At 41.2% G+C, this 22,537-nt stretch overlaps 1 protein-coding gene across 1 annotated transcript; it reads right to left on the reverse strand.

Annotated features, from left to right (window-relative positions):
* Positions 1–9,334: 9,334 nt before the first annotated feature.
* On the reverse strand, positions 9,335–19,968 carry LOC121883532 (myosin heavy chain, fast skeletal muscle-like). The gene is made up of 38 exons (XM_042391830.1): positions 19,765–19,968; positions 19,370–19,513; positions 19,123–19,279; positions 18,985–19,012; positions 18,793–18,904; positions 18,613–18,705; positions 18,469–18,532; positions 18,263–18,361; positions 18,069–18,172; positions 17,839–17,977; positions 17,626–17,744; positions 17,364–17,513; positions 17,114–17,284; positions 16,723–17,029; positions 16,510–16,589; positions 16,335–16,422; positions 16,128–16,245; positions 15,898–16,021; positions 15,663–15,799; positions 15,295–15,550; positions 14,793–15,035; positions 14,503–14,679; positions 14,238–14,383; positions 14,030–14,120; positions 13,538–13,927; positions 13,268–13,394; positions 13,064–13,182; positions 12,095–12,291; positions 11,786–11,969; positions 11,532–11,697; positions 11,229–11,353; positions 10,801–11,109; positions 10,517–10,720; positions 10,282–10,407; positions 10,024–10,194; positions 9,793–9,897; positions 9,603–9,698; positions 9,335–9,478 (listed from the first exon to the last, which is right to left on the reverse strand). Exons 1-38 carry the CDS (start codon positions 19,966–19,968, stop codon positions 9,335–9,337), a joined length of 5,814 nt encoding a protein of 1,937 aa, XP_042247764.1.
* Between the last annotated feature and the right edge of the window lie 2,569 nt (positions 19,969–22,537).

The following is a 22,537-nucleotide window of genomic DNA, read 5'->3' on the forward strand; positions in this document are numbered from 1 at the left end:
GAAAGAAACTGGGAGAAAAAAATGTTTGAAATTCAAGAAGGGGTACAGAAATGGGAAAACAAAGATGAATTACGATTACGACAAATTATGAAACAAGGGTAAATATTGTCAAAACCGTCATCTTATCCAAGCTAGTTTTTCTAGTGAATATTTTTCCTCCATCCAACAAAATATCCCAATTAAAAAAACAGTGTGCCAACCTAATCTGGGGAACAACCAGGGAAGTCACCAAGAGAGAATTAAAGTATAAAAGTAAAGAATATGGTGGTTTGGGTGCTGTAGAGCTTGGTGACAGAAATTGTCTTAAAACATATCTGCGTCCATCACCAGAAATGCTCTCTGTGGAAAAAAAAGGAGAGGCAGGGCAAGACATGGCCCTTATTATAAATTATTATACAGCGATATTATTACACAATTTCAACATTTACATTTTTCTGGTTTACCCAGCAAAATGATTTATAATAAAAAAGTGATTTTAAATATGGGGTATTAATTAATTATAAAAATTTGACTTGAAAGCACAAAGGTGATAAAAAATCTAAAAAAAAAAAAGAATCTGTCAGAGAGCAATAGGGATGTCCAGTGGCTGATATCTGTGGGAAGACTTCCTGTTAGAGCTGTTGTGTCTTGGAGTTGTTATGTCACATCAAAAGAATGATTTACTGCAATGATGATGAGACACAGCAGTATCTTCTAATGGACTGTTAATTCAAAGTGCTTGGTGTACATTTTGATGTATGTTATAAATCTCTCATGTATTGTATTATGGAAGATAAACTGCCATCCAAACATACAGAACTGATGAAGATAATTATATGCATTGTATGTTTAAAACTGTGGAAAACAAGATGTTCTATGATAATAAAACGGACTGTAATCAACAGCGACACCATAATTAAACAGATACTTGCTGACCTCTGGAGGAGGAGAAGTCTGGACAAATCTCAGTACCTCCCCTGGAACATATTGAACTTATTAATTGACAGCACTTTATACAAGATCACTGAACTCTATGCACTTTATAAATGTTTGCACTTTGGCACTGGCTGCACTTTATTGCTTGATGTACTGTATTTGTAATTTTGTAATATGAATCAATAATGATCTGTTAAGAAACACAAAACTCCACAGGGTGGTGGTGATGCACCTGAAACTGTTCGGTTATGGCCAAAACAGAGTCTAGCTAGCTATTAGATCAATAAACGTTATTTTCTGATTGTTTCACAGCAGTTACTTTCTAGAGCACAAACACACCCACACACCCTCCCTATAGTCAATGTCTCGCTCATTCCTGGCATACAGCTTGATGTCATCCATGTAGAGGAGGTGACTGATGGTTGTTCCACTTTGGAACCGGTATCCATAGCCACTCTTTGAGATGATCTAGCTGAGGGGGTTCAGGCCTATGCAGAACAGCAGTAGGGATAGTGCATCACCTTGGTATATGCCGCAATTGATGGTAACTTGTGCAATTGGCTTTGAGTTGGCCCCCAGAGTTGTTTTCCACAGCCCCATTGAGTTCTTGATGAAGTTCTTAGTGTCCTGTTGATGTTGTACATTTCCAAGCATTCCAGTATCCATGTGTGTGGTATTGAGTCATAGGCTTTCTTGTAGTCAATCCAGGCAGTGCACAGGTTGGTCTGCTTGGTCTTGCAGTCTTTGGTGACTGCTCTATTGACCAGTAGCTGGTGCTTGGCTCCCCTGGTATTACTACTAATTCCTTTCTGGGCCCTGCACATATATTGGGGCATGTGCCTATTCATCCTAGCTGCTATGATGCCTGACAGGAGCTTCCATGTTGTACAGAGGCGGGTTATTGGCCAGTAGTTGGATGGGATTGTGCCCTTCTGGGGGTCTTTCATGATCAGGACTGTCCGTCCTTGGGTTAACCATTCTGGGTGGGTCCCATCCATCAGCAGTTGGTTCATTTGTGCTGCCAGGCATTCATGGAGTGCAGTTAGTTACTTTAGCCAGTAGGTGTGGATCATGTCCAGGCCCGGTGCTGTGCAGTTCTTCATACCTGACATTCTTTCTTGGATGTCTGCCATTGTAATGGTTACTGGATCTCTGTCGTCTGCTCTTAGATCCACTAGCCACTGAGCATTGGTGTTATGTGATGCCTCCTTCTCCCATATGCTCTTCCAGTATTGTTCAGTCTCAGCCCCAGGTGGATCTGTTCTCGTGTTGTTACCCTGCTACTGAGAGTACACTTTGGATGGTTCGGTGGAGAACATCCTATTTATTCCCCTGGCTTCTGCTTCTCCTGTGTATCTCTTCAGGTGGGTAGCCAGAGCTGTGATCCTTTGCTTGGCAGTCTCCAGTGCCTCAGGTATAGACAGTTTGTTGTACTTACTAGGTATCCCTTTCATCCCCACACCTTTCTGTAGCCCTGAGAGTTGACTAACTTCTCTCCGTGTTGCCTTGATCTTGGCCTCCAGCCTCCTTCTCCATGGAGGCTAATGCTCTTTGTGGTTTATGGTGTTCATCTTGTAGCCAAGCATCTCTAGGATCACTGTAGCTGTGGTGTATATCAGCTGATTGGTCTCAGTTATGGTCCTAGTTGTAGCAGACTTTCAGTGGGTACTTTGTCACTTAGCCTTGGTAATCGGCTATGGGGGTGCCGGGTGTCCAGCTTAGTCATGATAGTCATTCTCAGGTCAGTCACCCTTGTGTTAAGGTCGTAAGGGCTTGTTGGGACTTGGTACCCAATCTCGGAGTATGGGGATAATGATATCTCCCCTCTGACCTGTTGTCCTGGCTCCCCCTTGCCGTAGCATGTTTGTTGTACCTCATCAATCTGAAATTGTGATAGCAGTTGCCGTTGGCGAATGTTGGAACACTGAGCTAGTAGTTGCTTCTTTGTCAGCTTAGATGTTGGGTTTCGAAGCATCCATATATCCCACAACCTTTGCATGTAGCCCCCCTCATCGGGGTCACTTGTATAATAGCATTCCAACAGATCCCTATTCTCTGCTCTACTCCATCTATGTCTTGTTCCAGTAGCCCCTTTCTCATCAGGGTGTCCTGGTTCCCCAACACCTGACACGGACCTTGATGACCCGGGCGACGTCTGAGCCGGTATGACTCTCGAATTTGCAGTTTCACTCATACTGTGGTAGGCTAGCAGCATCAAGGACCTTGCTTTAGATATATCTGTGCAGATAGATAGTCACATTTTCTGAATCACTGGAGTTTGGGTTGATGAAATTAAAATGTTGGGGACTTGAGGTGTGAGGCTGAAATTAATGCTAATGTTAGGCCGTATTCAGACCGAATCAGGCAGTGTGGCCCACTGCTGCAGGGTTGAACAGAGGGTGCATGGATGTGTTTGGGCTCTAGAAAGTAACTGCTGTGAAACAATCAGAAAATAACGTTTTATTGATCTGATTCACCGGTTTTCTCCCTACCATCACTCTCTCTCTTCATTCACTGTCTAGCTCACTCAACCATAGCTGCTCTCTCTCTCTCTCTCTCTCTCTCTCTCTCTCTCTCTCTGAATTTAGCATGTGTTGCTCATACAGTAAGTGTTTGAAGAGAACTTTGTGCAATTTATGCACAGATGTTTTGGCTTTGTTTTGCTGTGATAACTGCGAAATGGTGTTTCAAATCATTTCAGTTGATAAGAGAGTTTGTAGGTTTTTCTGTGCAGTTCATGATTGCTTACAGCTTTGAAATTGCTTTGGTTCAAAGGAGATGTAGTATGGCATGCTTAGCTTACTGTAAGATAATAGAGGTGGAATGTCATTACTGCCAAGGTTTCAGAGCTCATTTATTGCTCTTAAATTTTGCAATCGATTGCACAATTGGTATTTTTGCGGTGAAACGCAAAAAGCACAACTGCATTGAGCAGTCTGTTTTCATAGAGATTTTTAGAGCGTCATCGCATGAATGTTTCAGTTTTTAATTATTTTTTTTACGACAATTATATAAGCTCTTTGTCACTTGTGCATACATTCATAATTAAAGACTTCCAAAACACAATTTACTGTTTTTCATTTATTAGGTCCTCACTTGGACTACCGTGATTAGCAACTTTCAAAAACGTATGTTGGATTTTGCCACTATGCCACACAAGAATAGGGTACAATAAATTTGACTATTTTAAATCATTTAAGAAAGTGGTTTATATACATATTCTATTTTTATATATACTCCTAAACTGTTTGTTGCCTTAGTCTACTTGTTAGGACAACACCATGCTCAATGATGAAGATGTATTATGATGTAAAATATAGAAAATGTAAAAACATTTTTGGTCTTCATAGAGTCAGATATTTCTTATGCGTAGAATAATCTATATTTGCCATTTATGATAGCATTTTGTGAAGTGCAGTGGAATATGACCACATTTAACCATACAAATGTATTGTTTCACAACCAAAAGCTACTACCTCTTGAGGTTCCATATATTTTTTTGATTGATACATTATTTGAAGATTCTGTCACAAGTGGTATGTATCAGGAAGCAGGGGAAGTACTCAAATGCAGACTACAGTGGCAGGACAGGAACAGTCCAGTGGGTTCATTGTCAAAAGTGAAGATACAAAAGCTTACAGGCATGAGTGTCAAGTCCAAACTGTCCAAACAGCAGTGGTATTAGATTCACAGAGTTGCAGGGATGATATATGGAAAAGTCTAGCAGGCAGGCAAGCTGGTGCAGGTTCTGGTAACCAAAAACAGAAGCTCAAGAGCACTGACAAAAAGCAACATGACAACAACAATGATCTGACAAAGGAACAAAACATATGGGCCAGTATATGAAGTGAGTGGTTGATGAGGGAATGAGTTGCAGGTGAGGAGTGTAGTAGGATAGGTAGCTGGAGGACTGATGAGAAATGGGAACAGGTGTGTAGACGGGAAAAAGAGGGAAAGTCTCAGGGCATCTGGTGGACAGTTTGAGGATGGCGGGTCTGGGGAGTTGGAGGAAAGAACATGGCCTGGGAGAAGTAAACAGGGAGAGTGTGGCTGCAGAGAGGGACTCAGGAGCAGATTGTAACAGATCCGAATTAAAATGAATAAATAATTAAATAAACTGGACTCAATGGGTAATGCTCTCCTCCAATTACACACAATCGCCTACTGAAATGTACATGTACGTAGCCGGTCACTCAGGATGCACCTACTGATTACATGTGTCTCACACAGTATACAAGGCAGTGATTCACTGCCACTCTTATTCTTCTCACTTCAGTTTTGTCCAGTGCCCTGCCGTCACCACTGCGACCACTGCGGCCACTGCCTCTAGTCTGTGTCAGCAACATCACTGAACTTCGGAAATCCACCTCCAACTTCAGTTCACTAATGTAGGACACTACATGTCTGCTTAGTGTTAACACTGTCTCCCATTGTTCCCGCCGCTATCCTTCATAGAACCAGCATACTAGGCTTATCTCTCGGGTTAACCACCAGTGGCATTATCTCCTCCTTAATAAGGAGTAATTGTCATACAGAAGAAGTATTGGTTTTATTTGATTTTTTATATTTGATTTTTTTTTGTTTGCTGTGCTTTTATTATGCATGATTTTAGATTGTATTTAGAATTGTTATTATTGTGCTTGCTTTTATGTTTGTTTGCATGCTTTTAGTTTGAAATCTGCCATGTTGTGTTGAGAGTGTTTACTCCCTGCCACTGATTGCTAAACTTTTACACCTGTTTGAGCCCTTGTATTTGATAGACTTTGAAATTACCCAAATAGGAAAGGAGACTGAAGCCTAACAAGCCAATTACGCAGCAAGACGAGGGACTAAAACACTCTGGACGCAAATAAAGGCCGGGAAAAACAACATGGCACAGCGCAGGAAAAAAGAGAAAACGGACAAAGGAATCAGGAGTGGAGGAACAGAAGAGCATGAGTCTGGAGGGAGGACGACAGAGGACGGGGAGCAGTAGTTAGCCCTGCCTGCAGTCGAAGTATGATCCAGGTGTGGGCAGCTTGGCCATGGAGCCTCCCTCTCTCCCTTTGCATACCTAGGTGTGGAATCACGGGGGAAGAGGGAGAGAGGGAGAAGGGCTGCAAGCTGCCTTGCCATGGCAACCCGAGACTGCAGGTGGGGTGATACTCCCCAGCCCTCCATCCATTCCCCTCCAGACAGCCAGAGGATGTGCAAGAGAGCCGGAGAAGAGCCAGAGCAGAGCCGACGTCACACAGCGTACTATGGCGCAACACACAACGGGCAGAGTACAAACTCTGCCCAAAAGTGTGAGTACAAGGAAAGGAGTACGCTTGGTCTTAGTGCAGGGCGGGTGTTGTGAGGGCAAATTACTGCTGATTGCATCTTGTGTCCTTATTGAGCAGCAGTGGCCGCGGCCCGTGTAGGGTGGCGGTGGCTTCGAAAAGACAGACTGGACTGCTGACAAACCTCCACCACGAGGAAAGGGCTGGTGTCTCCCCCACCTCCTTTTGTTTCAATATTTTATAGTTTAATCTACATTTTAGTAATTAGTAGTTTTATTAGTGTATTGTATTTCTTAGTTTTAGTAGTGCATTTATAGTTTTACTGTTTTTTGGCCTAGTTTTAATTTATTGTATGATCCTGGCAATAAATCAATCCTTGACTGATACAGTTCTGTTGTCTTCCTTTGTTGCCACGTGTTGCTCTCTACCTGATTTTTTTATTTTAAACAAAACCCCTTCCCTTTATTACATAATGCCCCAGGCCTGCACATGAAACAAGGAGAGGAGAGTTCATGTCTGTTTCCCTCCCCTCTGTTTTTTTCCATGGGAAATACAGAGGAGAAATAACACATTGACAAAACATCAAATGCTGTGATGAGGCAACAGATGGTGATGCATTCACAGACCACACCAACAGTTCGGCCCTTTCGATATCGACTCCCATTGGCCAATCTTCCATTTATGTAAGGTTTGGAAGGCCAAATTGGAGTACCACAGCTTCCTGGCTGCTGGACCTGGGTTACTGGGGGTCCCCACGGCATCTGTCGAAAGGGACATCGCTGGGCCGAGTGACCTCCTACATAGCGGTGTTCACAGATGTGTCCCTGAAGGAAGGGGGGGGGGGGGGACACCTGTCTGGGGAGAGCGATAGGTGGTGTGTGGCCTTCAGGGGAAAACCAACACATCAACCTCCTCGAACTTCAAGCGGTGCTCCTGGTTCTCCAGCACTTCCTGACTCTGGTTCAGGAGTTACAGGTGTTGGTGAGAACAGACAACCACACCATGGTTAACTACATCAACAGGCAGGGCGAGTCCAATCCACAGCCCTGTTGAAGATGTTGGAGGACCTGTTGTGTGGGCCTCAGAACATGTCCTGTCTCTGAGAGCCCTACACATTCCGGGTCCGGAGAAGAGGGGCGCCGACCTCATGTCAAGAGGTGGCCCTCTAGCAGACCAGTGGAGGCTGCACTCTGAGGTGGTGCAGGAGATTTGGAACCGGTTCAGGGAAGCAGAAGTGGATCTGCCCACCAGTCGGAACAACACTCACTGCTGGTTCTCCCTGATGCCTCAAGACAATCCACCCCTGGGAGTGGAGGCTGCTATACGCCTTTCCCCCTCTTCGTCTCATTCCCCCTCTGCTGAAGAGAGTGAGACAAGAGCAGCTATTCGTGGTGACCACAGCAGTGCTACTCTCAGATCAAATCCCTCCTTTGTCCCCAAGAACATAAGGAGTTCATTTAGGTCGAGAACTATTCAGCTAGAGGCATTTTGCCCTCCACCCTAAGTGGCATGTCAGGGAGGCAAAATTGCATCTATTGAATGCACAGCCCCCATTTGGCACACTGAACAGCTGTTGTGTGTGCTATGGAGAGTGAGTGGCTCGTAAAGGCCTATCCAAGAAGCGCCTAGCTAGTTGGCTTTGCGAGTGCATCTCCAAAGCCTACTGGCAGGCAGATGACGACCCCCCCCACCGTTGCCGAGTGCATTGCACATGTGGTGTAGCAGCGTCAATGGCCTTATTCAGTGGGGTGAGTTTCAAGGACACGCATGGCAGCGTCCTGGTCTTTGTTAGCGTCTTCAAGGTCCATGCTCGTAGGGGCGACTCAGGACTTGTGAAAAGGGTGGTGTGAGTGTCAGTTGGGGTACACCTGATCCATGATGACTCAGGGAATGAGGTGTGCAGGGTGTCTGTTGTATGGGTTTTGATCTCTGCCATGGTCCACCCAGTTTTATGTTCATGTTAACTGGGCTGGGTTGGGCCCCCTACTGCTCTGCTGAAGTAGCTCGGATTATAAAGCGGTAGGAGGGCCGCAGCAACTAACCTATAGCCACTTGAGCTCATTGAGGCTGTCTGATGACATGTGGCGGCAGGGCGAACATTCATCAAGCTCCACATACTGTACCCATAAAGTCGAGTAGAGGGCAGAGATAGAAAGGAGGTTATGACATTGTAACCATAGTTCCATAAGCACAGGCGGAGCCCTCTACCTATGGACACTGCCGTTCCTACGCCGTTCACTGAAGTGGTTTCTGGATGAGAGCAGCAGCGGAGTGCTGCTTTTATACTGTGCGAGACACATGTAATCAGTATGTGTGTCCTGATTGGCTACATACATGCAAATTTCAGTGGGTGACTGCGGAGGAAAGTATTACCCATAGAGTCCAGTAGAGGGCTCCGCCTGTGCTCATAGATCTAGGGTTACAATATTGTAACCTTCGTTATATAGAATGGTGAACATATTTTTGTTAATGGTATGGTGAAAAGTGTAGTGAAGTTCATTGTCCATCGGTTTGGATAATTGCCATGGTAATAGGAATTAATTGTGGCTCTGAAGGTTATATTTTGCCAATGATGATGTATTTATGTTTAAGTTATGCTTTATGCCTCTGTAAATTGTGAAGGTGTCTTTTAAGCTCGGAGCTGATACTGCCATCACTCTTCCAAAAAGTCATGCTAAGCAGAAGACAGTTTCATTTTACCGGACATTACCATGTGGGTATTAATCAAGACTATTCCTAGTGAAGGAAAATGTTAATGTTGAGCTTAAAGACCTCCGCATCCAGCCACCTAGATAAGTAGTGTACTGCCACAACTTAAACTGATGCAGCTACTGTGTTGAACACTGTATGCTCACTTAAAGAGAAACCAGAGAGTAAATAATACAGAGTTAACATTATTAAATTATGAGTGAAAAAAGTTTATTGAGTGAATACATTGTAAGAAGATAATTCAACAGCTAGTTCATATTTTATGAACTCTGTTGAAAGGCGCCAAAAGGATGTCTCTTATTCAGCAGAATCAGACTAGAAAGAAAACAAGAAAAAAGATTCACAATGTATTCTTACAATAAAAAATAAATTAAAAATGGTATAAAAATATTTAGCTCATAAATGAACATAAATTAAGATGCCCACATAATAATATATTTAAAATATTATCATTTGGTTACCTTTCCATGATCACGGCTCTTGGCTCTCAGCTTGTTGACCTGGGACTCAGCGATGTCAGCGCGCTCCTGAGCTTCCTCCAGCTCATGCTGGACCTTCCTGAACCTAGACAAGTGAGTGTTGGCCTGCTCCTCCTGTTAAGGGTTGGGAATTGAAGTATGTTGTATTTTTTAATATTACATCATATTAGTATGCTTACTTTCTGTTATTGATTTGTGCTACAGTCCTATATGAAAAATTACAAAAAAATTGACTCACAGCCTCCTCAGCCTGTCTCTTGTAAGCCTTCACTTTGAGCTGCAGCTTATCAACCAGGTCCTGAAGTCTATGCACATTCTTCTTGTCTTCCTCAGTCTATACAAAAAAAGGAGTGTTATGGATGGAGTACAGAAAGAAAATTATGAAATTAGAAAATATCTGAATAGTTTTTAGTTAAATGAGAAATTACCTGGTAAGTCAACTCCTTAACTCTCCGCTCATATTTGCGGACTCCCTTAACAGCATCAGCTCCACGTCTCTGCTCAGCATCAACTTCGGTTTCCAGTTCACGGACCTGTAATGTGATGTTATACAGTTTGTGAAAACCTTGTTAAGAGATTTTAGTAGTGAGAAAGATTTAATTTGTTCCATACATTGAAAGTGTGATTAACATCCTAAAGCGAATATATTATGAGCATACCCTTGACTCCAGTTTCTGGAGCTGCTTCTTGCCACCCTTCATGGCGAGGTTCTCAGCCTCATCCAGACGGTGCTGCAGGTCCTTGACTGTGACCTCCAGGTTCTTCTTCATCCTCTCCAGGTGAGCACTGGTGTCCTGCTCCTTCTTCAGCTCCTCAGCCATCATGGCAGCCTGAAATGATATGCATCAAGCATGAACAAGTATTCGGTGAGCTGAATTTGAATTTTATAAAAGGAAGACTCATAAACATAAACTCACATCAGTGATAGCCTTTTTGGCTTTCTCCTCAGCATTTCTTGCTTCCTGAACAGTGTCGTCCACTTCACTCTGAACCTGCACAAGGTCAGCCTCCAGCTTCTTCTTGGTATTCAGAAGACTGGTGTTCTGGATATAAAAAAAGTCACATTTAATTTGATATTTGTTATGTATAACAAAGCTTATATGTATACTTATTCTGTATAAAGTATTTTCTTGTGAATTATTTAACATATACCTGAGAGTGAAGCAATCCAACACGCTCACTAGCATCAACCAACTCCTGCTCAGCCACTTTGCGTCCTCTCTCTGTCTGCTCCAGAGCAGCTCTCAGCTCCTCGATCTCCGCCACCATCAGGCCATTTCTGCGATCCACCATGGCAGCCTGCTCCTTCATGTCATCCTGTCCTCTGACAGCATCATCAAGGTGCAGTTGGGCATCCTGACAACATGTGGAGGAAAAAAGAGTTAACTTTCTTTGCTCTTCAACATTTATTTATGCATTGATTAGACAAAGCTCACCTTGAGCTGTCCCTGGACATTCCTCAGTTGTTTCTGGGCCTCAGCAGCCTGCCTGTTGGCATGGCTCAGCTGAATCTCCATCTCATTCAGGTCTCCCTCCATCTTCTTCTTTACTCTCAGGGCATCATTCCTGCTCCTGACCTCAGAATCGAGAGTGCTCTGCATGGAGTCAATCACCCTCTGGCTGTTCCTCTTGATCTGCTCCATCTCCTCATCCTTTTCTGCAAGTTTCCTGTCAACCTCACCTTTGATCTGGTTAAGCTCAAGCTGAACACGGAGAATCTTGGCTTCCTCATGCTCCAGTGTGCCCTAAAGGAAAAAGTTGAACATGTACCTAAAGGTTATCAGTCTTAGAAAAATTAAAGTGGAAATCAAATGAATACTTGCCATTACATAAATGCTTTTGTATTTGTAATTTAGATTTTTACCTCTGCTTCCTCCAGTGCTGACTGAATTTCAATCTTCTCAGTCTCCACAGTCTTCTTGGCTTTCTCCAGCTCATGGATGCTCTTTCCGGTCTCACCAATCTGTTCAGTCAGGTCTGAGATCTCCTCTGTAGAACACCAAAAGGCAAAATCCAGTTTAGAGAAACATAGACTATGTTGTATACATTATATCGAGAAAATTAGGTTATAACACCACAAAACCTCATGGCCCACACCTAGAGAAGTCAAGGAAGAATGCTTACAATCAATATAATAGTTACATTAAATATCATGGGATTAACATACGCTGCAGGTTCTTGTTCTCTCTCTTCATGGTCTCCAGCTGATCCAGAGCCTCCTCGTAAGAGTTCTTCATCTTGAACAGTTCAGTGCTGAGAGAGCGAGCCTCCTTCTGGGCTCCTTCCAGCTCTGCCTGGCCCTCCTCATATTTCTGTTTCCATTCTGCAAGGACCTAGAATGATAAAGATGAATAACAATGATTAATTACTAAGAAATATTTGTGTTTCACTCGTATCAGTGTGGTTTTGATTTCCTGTTACCTTATCAAAGTTCCTCTGCTTCTTGTCAAGGTTGGCAGCCAGAGCATTAGCTCTCTCTACATCAATCATGAGGTCCTCCACCTCACCCTGTAGCCTCTGCTTGGTCTTCTCTAAAGAGGCACACTTTGAGTTCACAGCCTCAATGGACTCCTCAGCATCCTGCAGACGCTGGGCAAGCTTTTTCCTGTAGTGAAGAAGTATTTGTTTACATTCAATTGCATATTGATAGCAAAATATGTGGAATGTTATCTGGAAAAGCAAGCAATTGAAGTGAAAACCAATTTAAATTGTAAAAAGGTAGTGACTTACTTGGCCTCCTCCAGCTCCTCTGTGCGCTGGATAGCATCAGTCTCATATTTGGTTCTCCACTGAGCCACTTCGCTGTTAGCCTTGGACATTCCACGCTGCAGCTCAGCTTTAGCTTCTTGCTCCTCCTCAAACTGCTCTCTGAGCAGGTCACAGTCATGGCGGGCTGACTGAACAGCATGGGCCAGGGCATTCTTGGCCTGATGAACATGGCAAGAGGCATTTTAATTGATCTATTATGTATACAAATATGATCTAAATCATATGTTTAAATACATAAGTTGTCATGGTGAAACATGTTGATTGAGTAATTTAGTTTTGCATAATTTACTTTTACATCTATCAGATTTGCTATTTAGTGTAGTATGAAGGACTTAGCACCCAGGAATTCAGGTGGAAGGTGCTTGGTGAGGAAGGAGAAACAGGTGTGTTAGTGGGAGGTGCTTAAGTCATAAAAGACAAGACTGAGGAGTAGCAGCAACACTCCATGAAGAGTATTAGATCCAATTCCCACAAATCCCCTGGTCAGTTAAATGGTAATATGGTGATAACATTCCTAAACAGGCAACCCAACATTCACAGTCACTAAGCCACTAAGGTGTAACACTGCATTAAGAGAAATAGGTCCTATTCCCACAAATCCCCTGGTCAGTTAAATGGTAATACGGTAATAACACAACCCAACACAACCCAGCCACTTCAGACAGTGACTGGCCAGATATGGTGGTAGGAAATGAAGCATAAGTTTGAATTTCTCTCTCAAGCTCTTTTTTCTGCTTTCTAACATGATTGGATGACATGTTGCAAGACCTTTTTTTCTTTTTTTTATGCTTAACAGCTAGGAGATCTGGTGGGTTAGTAGTAGGTGAAGAGTAACAGGTGATTGACTACATTTAAAAAGGAGGACTCATTTCATCCCTTGTTAAAAGCTAATAATAGAACATAGTATAGTAACATGTAAACTTGTTATACCTTCACTTCTTCCTCAATATGTCTCTTCAACTCCTCAATTTGCTGAGTGTAAGCCTGCTTGCCTCTGGTCAGCTGGGAAACAAGAGCGTCTTTCTCCTCAATCTGGCGGGAATACTCACCTGAATGATAAATTGTAAATGTGTTATTTATCAAAATGATCATTACCTTTATTTTTTTTACTATTTTTTATCACAAGTGACTCACCATTCTCTGTCTGCAGTCTTGCCCTCTGTGCACTTATGTCATTCAGCTGGCGCACATTCTCATCGTTTTTGGCCTTCAGCTCACTCAGCTGGTCCTCAAGAGTTCTGCACATTTTTTCCAAGTTGCCCTATCAAGAACACAACATTATGTATTTAAACATATTTACATGAACAAAGAAAATGCTGAGCATTTATCTAAGTTTAAAGTTACTGCCATACTATCCATTATAGTTCATATTTATAAGCATAATGAAAGACACAAAACACTCACTTTGGATTTAGCTATAGCCTCCATGTTACTGGAGAGGTCATCAATCTCCATCTTGTACTCGCTCTTCTCCTTCTCAAGCTTCTGTTTGACACGCTGGAGGTTGTCAATCTGCTCTCCCAGCTCTGCAACACTGTCGGCTTGCTTCTTGCGGAGAGCTGCTGCGGTAGCTTCATGCTGCAGGGTTGACTCTTCAAGGTCACGGCGCAGCTTCTGGAACTCAGCCTCACGCTTCTTGTTCATCTCAATCTGAGCGGCTGTTGCTCCACCAGCTTCCTCAAGCCTCTCACTGATCTCCTCAAGTTCCCTGGAGAGGTCAGCCCTCTGCTTCTCCACCTTAGCCCGAGCAGCCCGCTCAGCCTCGATTTCTTCTTCCAGCTCCTCAATACGAGCCTAAGTTTGATGATAGTAATATCAAGAAGGCTTGATAACTGGAACATACTGTAACAAGATGTTTTTCAGTCACTGAGTATAATATTCATGTCAAATATTAACCTGAAGTTCCTTGATCTTCTTCTGAAGCTGAGCACCAAGAGACTGTTCATCCTCAATCTTGCTGAGCAGCTGGCTGGTCTCAAACTCCTTCCTGGAAGAGGAAAAAAAACAGTTATTGCTGTTATAGTTTTAGTTTTGACTCGGGATCACAGTGTTACATTACGGCAACAGTTCAATGTAAGGGTTAAAGATGAAAAAGAAAACTTGCTTCTTGATTTTCTCCTCAGATTGCTGCTTGTCATTCTCCAGATCCATTATGGATTCCTGGGCCAGTTTCAGATCTCCCTCAAGCTTCCTCTTGGCTCTCTCAAGGTCCATACGGAGCTTCTTCTCTTGCTCCAGTGATCCCTCAAGCTTTTGAGAAAATATTGTAATGTTGACATAAATAATGTTTTAAATTTTTATCATGGAATGTCAATTCTAACACACAAGCTAACAATACAAACATGTTATGAAAAGTAATGTTTTCTCACATCGTCCACTTGCTGTTCCAGCTTTGTCTTGGCCTTGGTCAGAGTGTTGACTTTGTCTTCCTCTGCCTGGAGATCGTCCAGTGTTTGCTGGTGAGCTTCTTGGAGGGCTTTCTTCTCCTTGGTTAACTTGGCAATAGACTCATCTTGAGATGCCATCTCCTCTGTCAGGTTTTTCACCTGGAAGTGTCAGGCAAGGTGCATTATTTTCATCACTTTATATATATGTTTGAAAGCTAACTTCATTTATTTTCTCATTTTTCATAGATTGGTAGGTTTAAACTTATTCCAACCTTGTTTTCAGTTGCATGTTTCTCCTTCTCCACTTTAGCCAAGGTGAGCTCCAAGTCATCAATATCTTTCTTCAGCTCAGAGCATTCATCCTCCAGCTTCCTCTTCTTGCCAGTCAGCTCAGCATTGATTTCCTCTTCATCTTCCAGTCTCTCAGTTGTCTCTTTGAGTTTGGCCTCGAGTTGGATCTTGCTCTTAATCAGACCTTCACACCTTTCCTCAGCATCTGAGAGGTTCTCAACTTCCTACAGTTTATTATGAACATAGAGTAAGTTAATAAGTTAACTATTCTCTGAATGTACATAAATATTTTCAGGCTTAATACAAAAAAAATAAATATATATTTTTAATATATTCATTAACATTTGTCAATCTACATGTTTGGTCAGGCACATAGAAGATAAGATGACCAGAAGAGTATGTGGCGTCTTCAAATTTCACCTAGATAACTGAAAATGTTCGTGACAGTATTCAATTAGTGTAGTGCGGATGTATCCTACTTACAGAAGCCACTTGCAGTTGCAGGTCATTCTTTTCCTGCAGCAGGGAAACCATCTTCTCCTCCAGCTCCTTCTTTTTGGCCAGGGCAGCAGCCAGGTCTGTTGTCATCTTCTCATAGTTCTCCTTCATCTTCATCAGCTCCTTCTCAGTCTCAGCACTCTTCAGAAGAGGCTTGATCTTGAAGTACAGATTCATCCATGGCCAGTTTTTGACATTCATGAATGAACGGACATTGTACTGAATAGTGAAGATAGCATCTCTGGAAAATGAACATAAATAAAGTGTCATTTTTACTGCAACGTGACTTAACAAAAGTAGCTTTATTTATTTCATTGGACAGAATAGTTCAGTGTACTGTATGACAATCATACCTCCTCTCCATCATCTTAACAAACTCTGTCCTCATGAGGAATCCTCTGCAGAGAGCCTGAGTCATGGTCACCAGATTAGCCAGTTTCTCATCTCTCATCTCCTCCAGTGTACCCAGCAGACCAGCTTTGAAGAACACCTGTGTGGTTGTTTGAAGGAACTCAGTCATCAGCAAAAATTGATACAAAAGGACATATGTTCATGGCATATGTATTGAAATTGTTCATAGAAATTAACCTTAGTGTGCCCAAACTTGTACTGAGTGTGATCCACATCAATGGAGCCTAGCAGCTTCTCTGCAGCTTTCTTGTTGTCAATGAACTGTCCCTCAGGGATGACGCTGGCATTCAATACTTTGTATCTACAAGAGAAAATTATGTTGTTACTTAAAATGACCCCACATCTTGGCTGGCTGTTTAAACTCAGCTGAAATCAACATGACTTGCTTATATTAAAAATTGCATCACCTCTGCTTGAAGTCACCGTAGAGGATTCTGCTGGGGAAGCCCTTTCTGCAGATTCTGATGCCTTCCAGCACACCGTTACACCTCAGCTGATGGATGACCAAGAAGTTCTCCATAAGACCTGAAAGTTGCAAATTCATATTGTTTCAAATATTTCTTTTAATCACTATGTCACATTTATTGTGCAAAGCTGGGCTATGTGCTTCTAACCTGGGGTCTTTGATTCATTAGGAATCAGGCAACGGACGAAATGAGGGTGAGTGCTCCTCAAGTTGGTCATCAGCTTGCCCAAGTTCTCCTGTGGATCAACAACACAAGATAAATGGTCAACAATATTTCAAGATGAGGTTTTTAATTGGTATCCAAATTATGAAACAATTCATACCCTGAAAAGAGCAGACACAGTCTGGAAGGAACCACCCTTCTTCTTTCCAGCCTTTTTGCCACCGCCACCACCAGCAGCCTCTGTTTTCACAAACATTAAATTTAATTAATGGCACAGAATAAATAACTTTGTAGAATCTCTCTTAAGTTTTCTTCTCTGTGGAAATGGTATTTTTTAATTAAGTCAAATAAAACACAGTTTCTAATTTCTTACCATCACCTCCACCGTGTTTTGCATACAGGAAGGCCAGAAGTTTGTTTGAGGCCTTCTGATAGAGCTGGACAACTGAGTCATTCAGGGGGTCCTTGTTCTTGTCCAACCAGCCAGTGATATTGTAGTCCACTGTACCAGCGTAGTGAACCAGGGAGAAGTGAGCCTCAGGCCTGCCCTTTACAGGTTTTGGCTTCTCAAAGGCCTTGGTCTTGCCAAGATGCTGATCATGCAGCTTGTTCTTGAAAGTTGTGTCAGAGGCCTTGGGGAACATGCACTCCTCTTCAAGGATGGAGAAGATGCCCATTGGCTGAGGAAAAAAAAAAATTCACACAATGGAAGCAAACATTTGCACATGAATCAAGAAGTCACTTTGACCTGACTGAGTACTTACCTTCTCAATAAGCTCAATGCAGGCAGCCAAGTCCATACCGAAGTCAATGAACTCCCAGACAATGCCCTCTTTCTTGTACTCCTCTTGCTCCAGGACAAACATGTGGTGGTTGAAGAACTGTTGCAGTTTCTCATTGGTGAAGTTGATGCAGAGTTGCTCCAAACTGTTGAACTGTAATTATAGTAATATAATCAGTCATAGAAAAACATTGTTGATGTGATACAACTCAAATGTTCTTCAAATCACTCACATCAAAGATCTCAAATCCAGCGATATCCAACACTCCAATGAAGAACTGTCTTGGCTGCTTTGTGTCCAGCATCTCATTGATACGGATGACCATCCACAAGAACATTTTCTCATAGATAGACTTACACAGAGCCATGACAGAATTGTGGACCTTGAAAAAAACATTTTAGAATGAGATTTTGTCAGAATGATATTTTCATGTCAAAATGCAAATATTGCCCTTTTATACATTATTTTCAAACAATACATTTTCTTTATCTTACCTGTGGGACAGTCTGACCTTTGGTCACCATCTCATTTCCGACCTTGACTCTAGGGTAACACAGAGCTTTGAGCATATCAGCTGAGTTCAGGCCCAGGAGGTAGGCGATTTTATCAGCCACTGATGGAAAAACAAACATTTAGCTTTATCTGTGAACTGGTACATGTTTTGAAATATACATACTAACTGTACAAGATATCATTATCAGAATTACCCTCAGTGCCTTCTGGTTCAGCCTGCTCCTCACGCTGCTTTTGCTTGAATTGCATGTTGCCATGATGCATCACAGCACCAGTCAGCTTGTAGATGCCCATCTTCTCCTCAGCATTGAAGCCCAAGATGTCAATAGCAGTCTACATTGTACATGAAGCATAGTTATTGGTATTTGAACCATTTTCCCCAGTTGTCTTAAGCAATATCTATTTAACTGAAATGTTTTCTTACATCTGTTGCAATGAACTCCTCCACATCATTAATGCTTTTGACAGTGATTTCACCCTGACTGACCATTGGGTAGTCATAGGGGTTGGTGGTGATCAGAAGACCCTCTAGAGGAGCACAGTAACGATACCTATTAGTGTTTAGTGTTGTCTTTGGTATTATTTCAATGTCATTTTCAAATTTGCATAGTAACATACCCAGGAGCTCAGGCTTGTGGCCAGTCATCAGCTGATAGAAGATGTGGTAGCTCCTCTCAGCAGACAACTGGAAGGTTACACGGGACTTCTCCAGCAGATCTAAGAAAAACAACAACAACAAAAAAAACATCAGCTTTATTATTACTTTATCAAAGACCAGATTATAGCCCAGATGAGTCTTGAGTCATACCATGGTTGAAACTTACATGTTTCAATATCAGCTGATGCCAGCTTTCCAGAAGAGCCAAAGTGGATTCTGATGAATTTACCCTAGAGAGCCAGACCATTGAAAACATCAGTTTTTGTAATTTAGCAACAAAATATCTGGAGATGTTCCCTGGGTTACTTACAAAACGAGAGGAGTTGTCATTCCTCACAGTCTTGGCATTACCATAGGACTCCAGCAGAGGGTTGGCTGCAACAATTTGGTCCTCAAGGGAGCCCTGCAAGAGAGGATTTGAGTTACACAAGCTAAACATTCAAATTAACTATCCTCTGACGAACAGTTTTATCTTAAACAACCAATTTACCTGCATCTTGCCAGGTGTTGGCTCAGACTTCTTGGCTCCAATAGCTGCAATTGTTGCAAAGTATTGGATGACACGCTTGGTGTTGACAGTCTTTCCTGCACCGGATTCTCCACTGGGGTATAAGAGACACATCTCAACAATCTGCTTTACCGTCATTATATGATTTAGCATTACAGTTTCTGTTATACTTACGTAATCAGGATAGACTGGTTCTCACGATCTGAAATGCAAACAAACATTTCACATGAATTCCAGTTTAGTAATTCCTTCAATAAACTCATGTTCAAGTTTAATTCCTACACAATTTAACACTGCTAACTTTGACCTTACCTGTGTGCATGAACTGATAGGCATTATCGGAGATGGAGAAGATGTGAGGTGGTGCCTCAATCCTCTTCTTGCCTCTGTATCCTCCCACAACTACAGAATCATATACTGGAAGCCACTTGTAGGGGTTCACAACAACGCAAAACAGCCCAGAGTAGGTCTGTAATAACACAAATAGAAAATAAACATAGTGTTAACATTGAGATATGCAGATATAAATGCACATCACATTAGTAAAGTGGAAACTCACGTAGATCATCCAGGATGCAAAACGCTCTTTGAGGTTATACAACACACAGGGCTCGTTGAGGTGGGTCATCATGGCCATGTCCTCAATTTTATCAAACTTTGGAGGGTTCCTGGGAAAGATTTCATCTTCTTTCACAGTGAGTGTCTGAAGAGATATAGTAAAAATACAGTAAAAATGTTTTTACTAAGATTTTTTTTCTTCAAATTTAGAGTTAATCAGATGGATGTCCTTGTTAACAACTGTGTCAGTGTGAATTTAAAACCACTAAATGTTTTCCTAAGATATAGTTTTAATAAATGTTAATGGAAATAATGGCATCCTCCTACATAGAAAGGGTCTTCAATGGAAATAGATGGGAAAATGTTGTTAAAAAAGTAAAATAATGAATTGCCTACCTTACCACAGTCTGTTTCAACTGTGGCTTTGCCACCCTCTCTCTTCACAAGTTTACCCTTGAGATACATCTCCTCCTTATCAGTCACAAAGAAGGCGGTTTTGGCATCAAAAGGAGCAGTTTGTGCTTCAATCCTCTCCTTCTCTGGCTTCCGGAGGTAGATGGCCGCCGGGCCATAGCACTCCATCTCCGCGTCTGTGCTCATGTTGGCACCTTAGTGGAGACTGAAAAAATAGAGTTAAAATATCAGCATGATGTCGTAATGGTGTTGTATCCATCTGATGTTGGAGATTTTGACATTTTTTACCTCAGCTGGTTCCAAAAAATGATGAGTGGCACAGTATCTGGTGGAGTCAAGATGCTATAAAAAAGATGATTAAACGTGAGTACAATAACTTTTTTCAGTTTGGTTTTCTCATTTTAAATCTTCCTGGCAGAATGTCAGTTTGAGAGCAGTCGAGCGTGAAGGTGGTAAAACTTATTCAGATTTAACTGATAAGTGCTAGCTGTATTCAGTTGAATCATGAAAGTTCAATTCTCTCCCATCCCCTCAACTGCCCTCCACAATCAGAGAAATAGTACTGCTCTTAATGATCACTTAGTATACAGTATGTGTTGAGACAGGATGTGTACTGGATATCAACACAAATGAATTAATTGTGCGATTTCTGGGAAAAAAAAGAAAGAAACTACTTAAATGTTTTAAGAGTATTTGAAGTCAATTGTTTTGGAATAATATCTGCTCAAGACTACTTTGATATGACATGAAATTTCACCTGAATATCATCTAACACAAAGATAACTCTGACAAAGAATCATTGACAATATGCATTAGTAATTAGCAACACATTAACTCTACCCACTGATCAATAGGAATTCAAACTAAGATCACAGTCGATACACTCACCTGTGTTGGGTGCCTACCAGTTCATGCAGAAGTCCAGGGCTGCCTCTTTTATAGAGGGTGGGAGTGCTTGGTCAGCTGTAGTCTCTCACTCAGTTTGGTCATGGCCTCATCCTGTTGCTTATTTTGTGGCAGTGATGTTTATGCAGCTTGTAAGGATTTTAATTTGTAACTAGAATTTGAAAACTACATAATGCAGCGTGATGTTGTACCAATTAATTTGATTTCACAAATGTGAATGTGACACGCAATATGGGTGTTAAAATACTGAATAAAATGTAAAATGTGAATAAAAATGTGACCATTGTTTATTGGGAAAATTGAATATTTACAGTATTTACATTGCTAATAAACTTTATATAAATTATACTGAAGGCAAATAATTTTAATTTATTTTCAACATACTTGCTTTCATCAGAAATGTTGACTAAAACATTAAAAGAAAAAAAAGGGAAATTGTAAAGTAGGAGAAAAGACTGTCAGACATGAACACACTCAAATAAGACGTCAGTAAACCAAATAGGACCCAAGGGTCTGCTTAAGTAAGCATGAATATAAAATTATTTAGAGTGAAAGAAGGAGCTCATTAATTTCTCACCTAGATTAACTCAGTGAGTTACAAACTTGCTATTATAAATGTTGTAGTGTATATATGGTTTGTGTACAATTCCAATAAATGTAGCTCTTGCTTTAAAGGTCATGAAAGTTGAAACATGTAGTTAACATCAAAAATCTTTTTTTTAATTCATGGACAGCTTTGGGGGTTGGTTTTGGAAACTCATCCAAATTCCATTGGTATTCAGTTGCAAGACACTTGCATGTTCGAGATCTTTGAAACTTCACCCCCAAATGACACTAATATAAGACAGCTTTCAACACACTTAATTAAATGCTTATATTCACCTTTAATAGAAACTATATACTAAGTCTGGGGGAAAATTATGTATAAAGCTTAATAATACTGACCATTGTAATGCTATATTCACCAAGACTTTCATTGTGCTCATAAAAACTTCTGTGTTCCTGTGTGTGCCAGTAATACAGAAGGAATAATCTAAAAATATAGCGTAATATATAGCTGTATTTGTGCACTATTTGATCTTATAAATCTTATAAATGTAAACTTGCCAATTTGAAAATTGAAATACTTTATTAATTGCGGTTACATTACATTAATATTTTTAAAGGGCCATGGAGTTAAGTTTTGTGAATGTGCCAAAATGTTTGTTGTCTACAGTTACTGGATTCTGGCACATCTTGTACTCCTGTAATAAAATTAAAGATGAAGTACCATCAATAAAAGTTCAATCATCTTTTATGTATCTCCCTAAATGGACATGAAAACAGTTGCCAACTCATTTCAGGTATTGCCCAAAATAAGTTTCACATGCCAAATGAACATCAGCCAGATGCTACATTTGATACTAAAGGAGTTATTAAAGAAGCATGATACAAGTGTCCTGGCAGATCTTGAAGGCTTATGCTCATTATGGCATGTTTGAATTAAATTTGGCTCACCAAAGAAAATATAATATATAATATATAAAAATATAGCAACATTTAACCCATATCATGAAGTGAGTTAAGAGTTGTAACTTCCTTCTTAACTGATTTGACTCATTTCAAAGTGGCTCTTGGGACATATACTGATTCATTTCAGCAAATAGTGGGAGAACTTAAAATGACTAACATATGAGTGTTTTCTATCACTTTTCATAGTTTCTTTGCTGCTGATACTGACTCTATTCACCCAAATCATCCCTTCAGAATGTATATTTTCATATTGCTAAGAATGGATATATGTGGTGCTTTAAGTGCATGTAGAGAGATTACACCTGCTTACCAGTGCAACTTTGCTTTTGCCTCTTGT

This window comes from Thunnus maccoyii, chromosome 18 (assembly GCF_910596095.1).
Source record: "Thunnus maccoyii chromosome 18, fThuMac1.1, whole genome shotgun sequence".
Lineage (NCBI taxonomy): Eukaryota > Metazoa > Chordata > Actinopteri > Scombriformes > Scombridae > Thunnus > Thunnus maccoyii.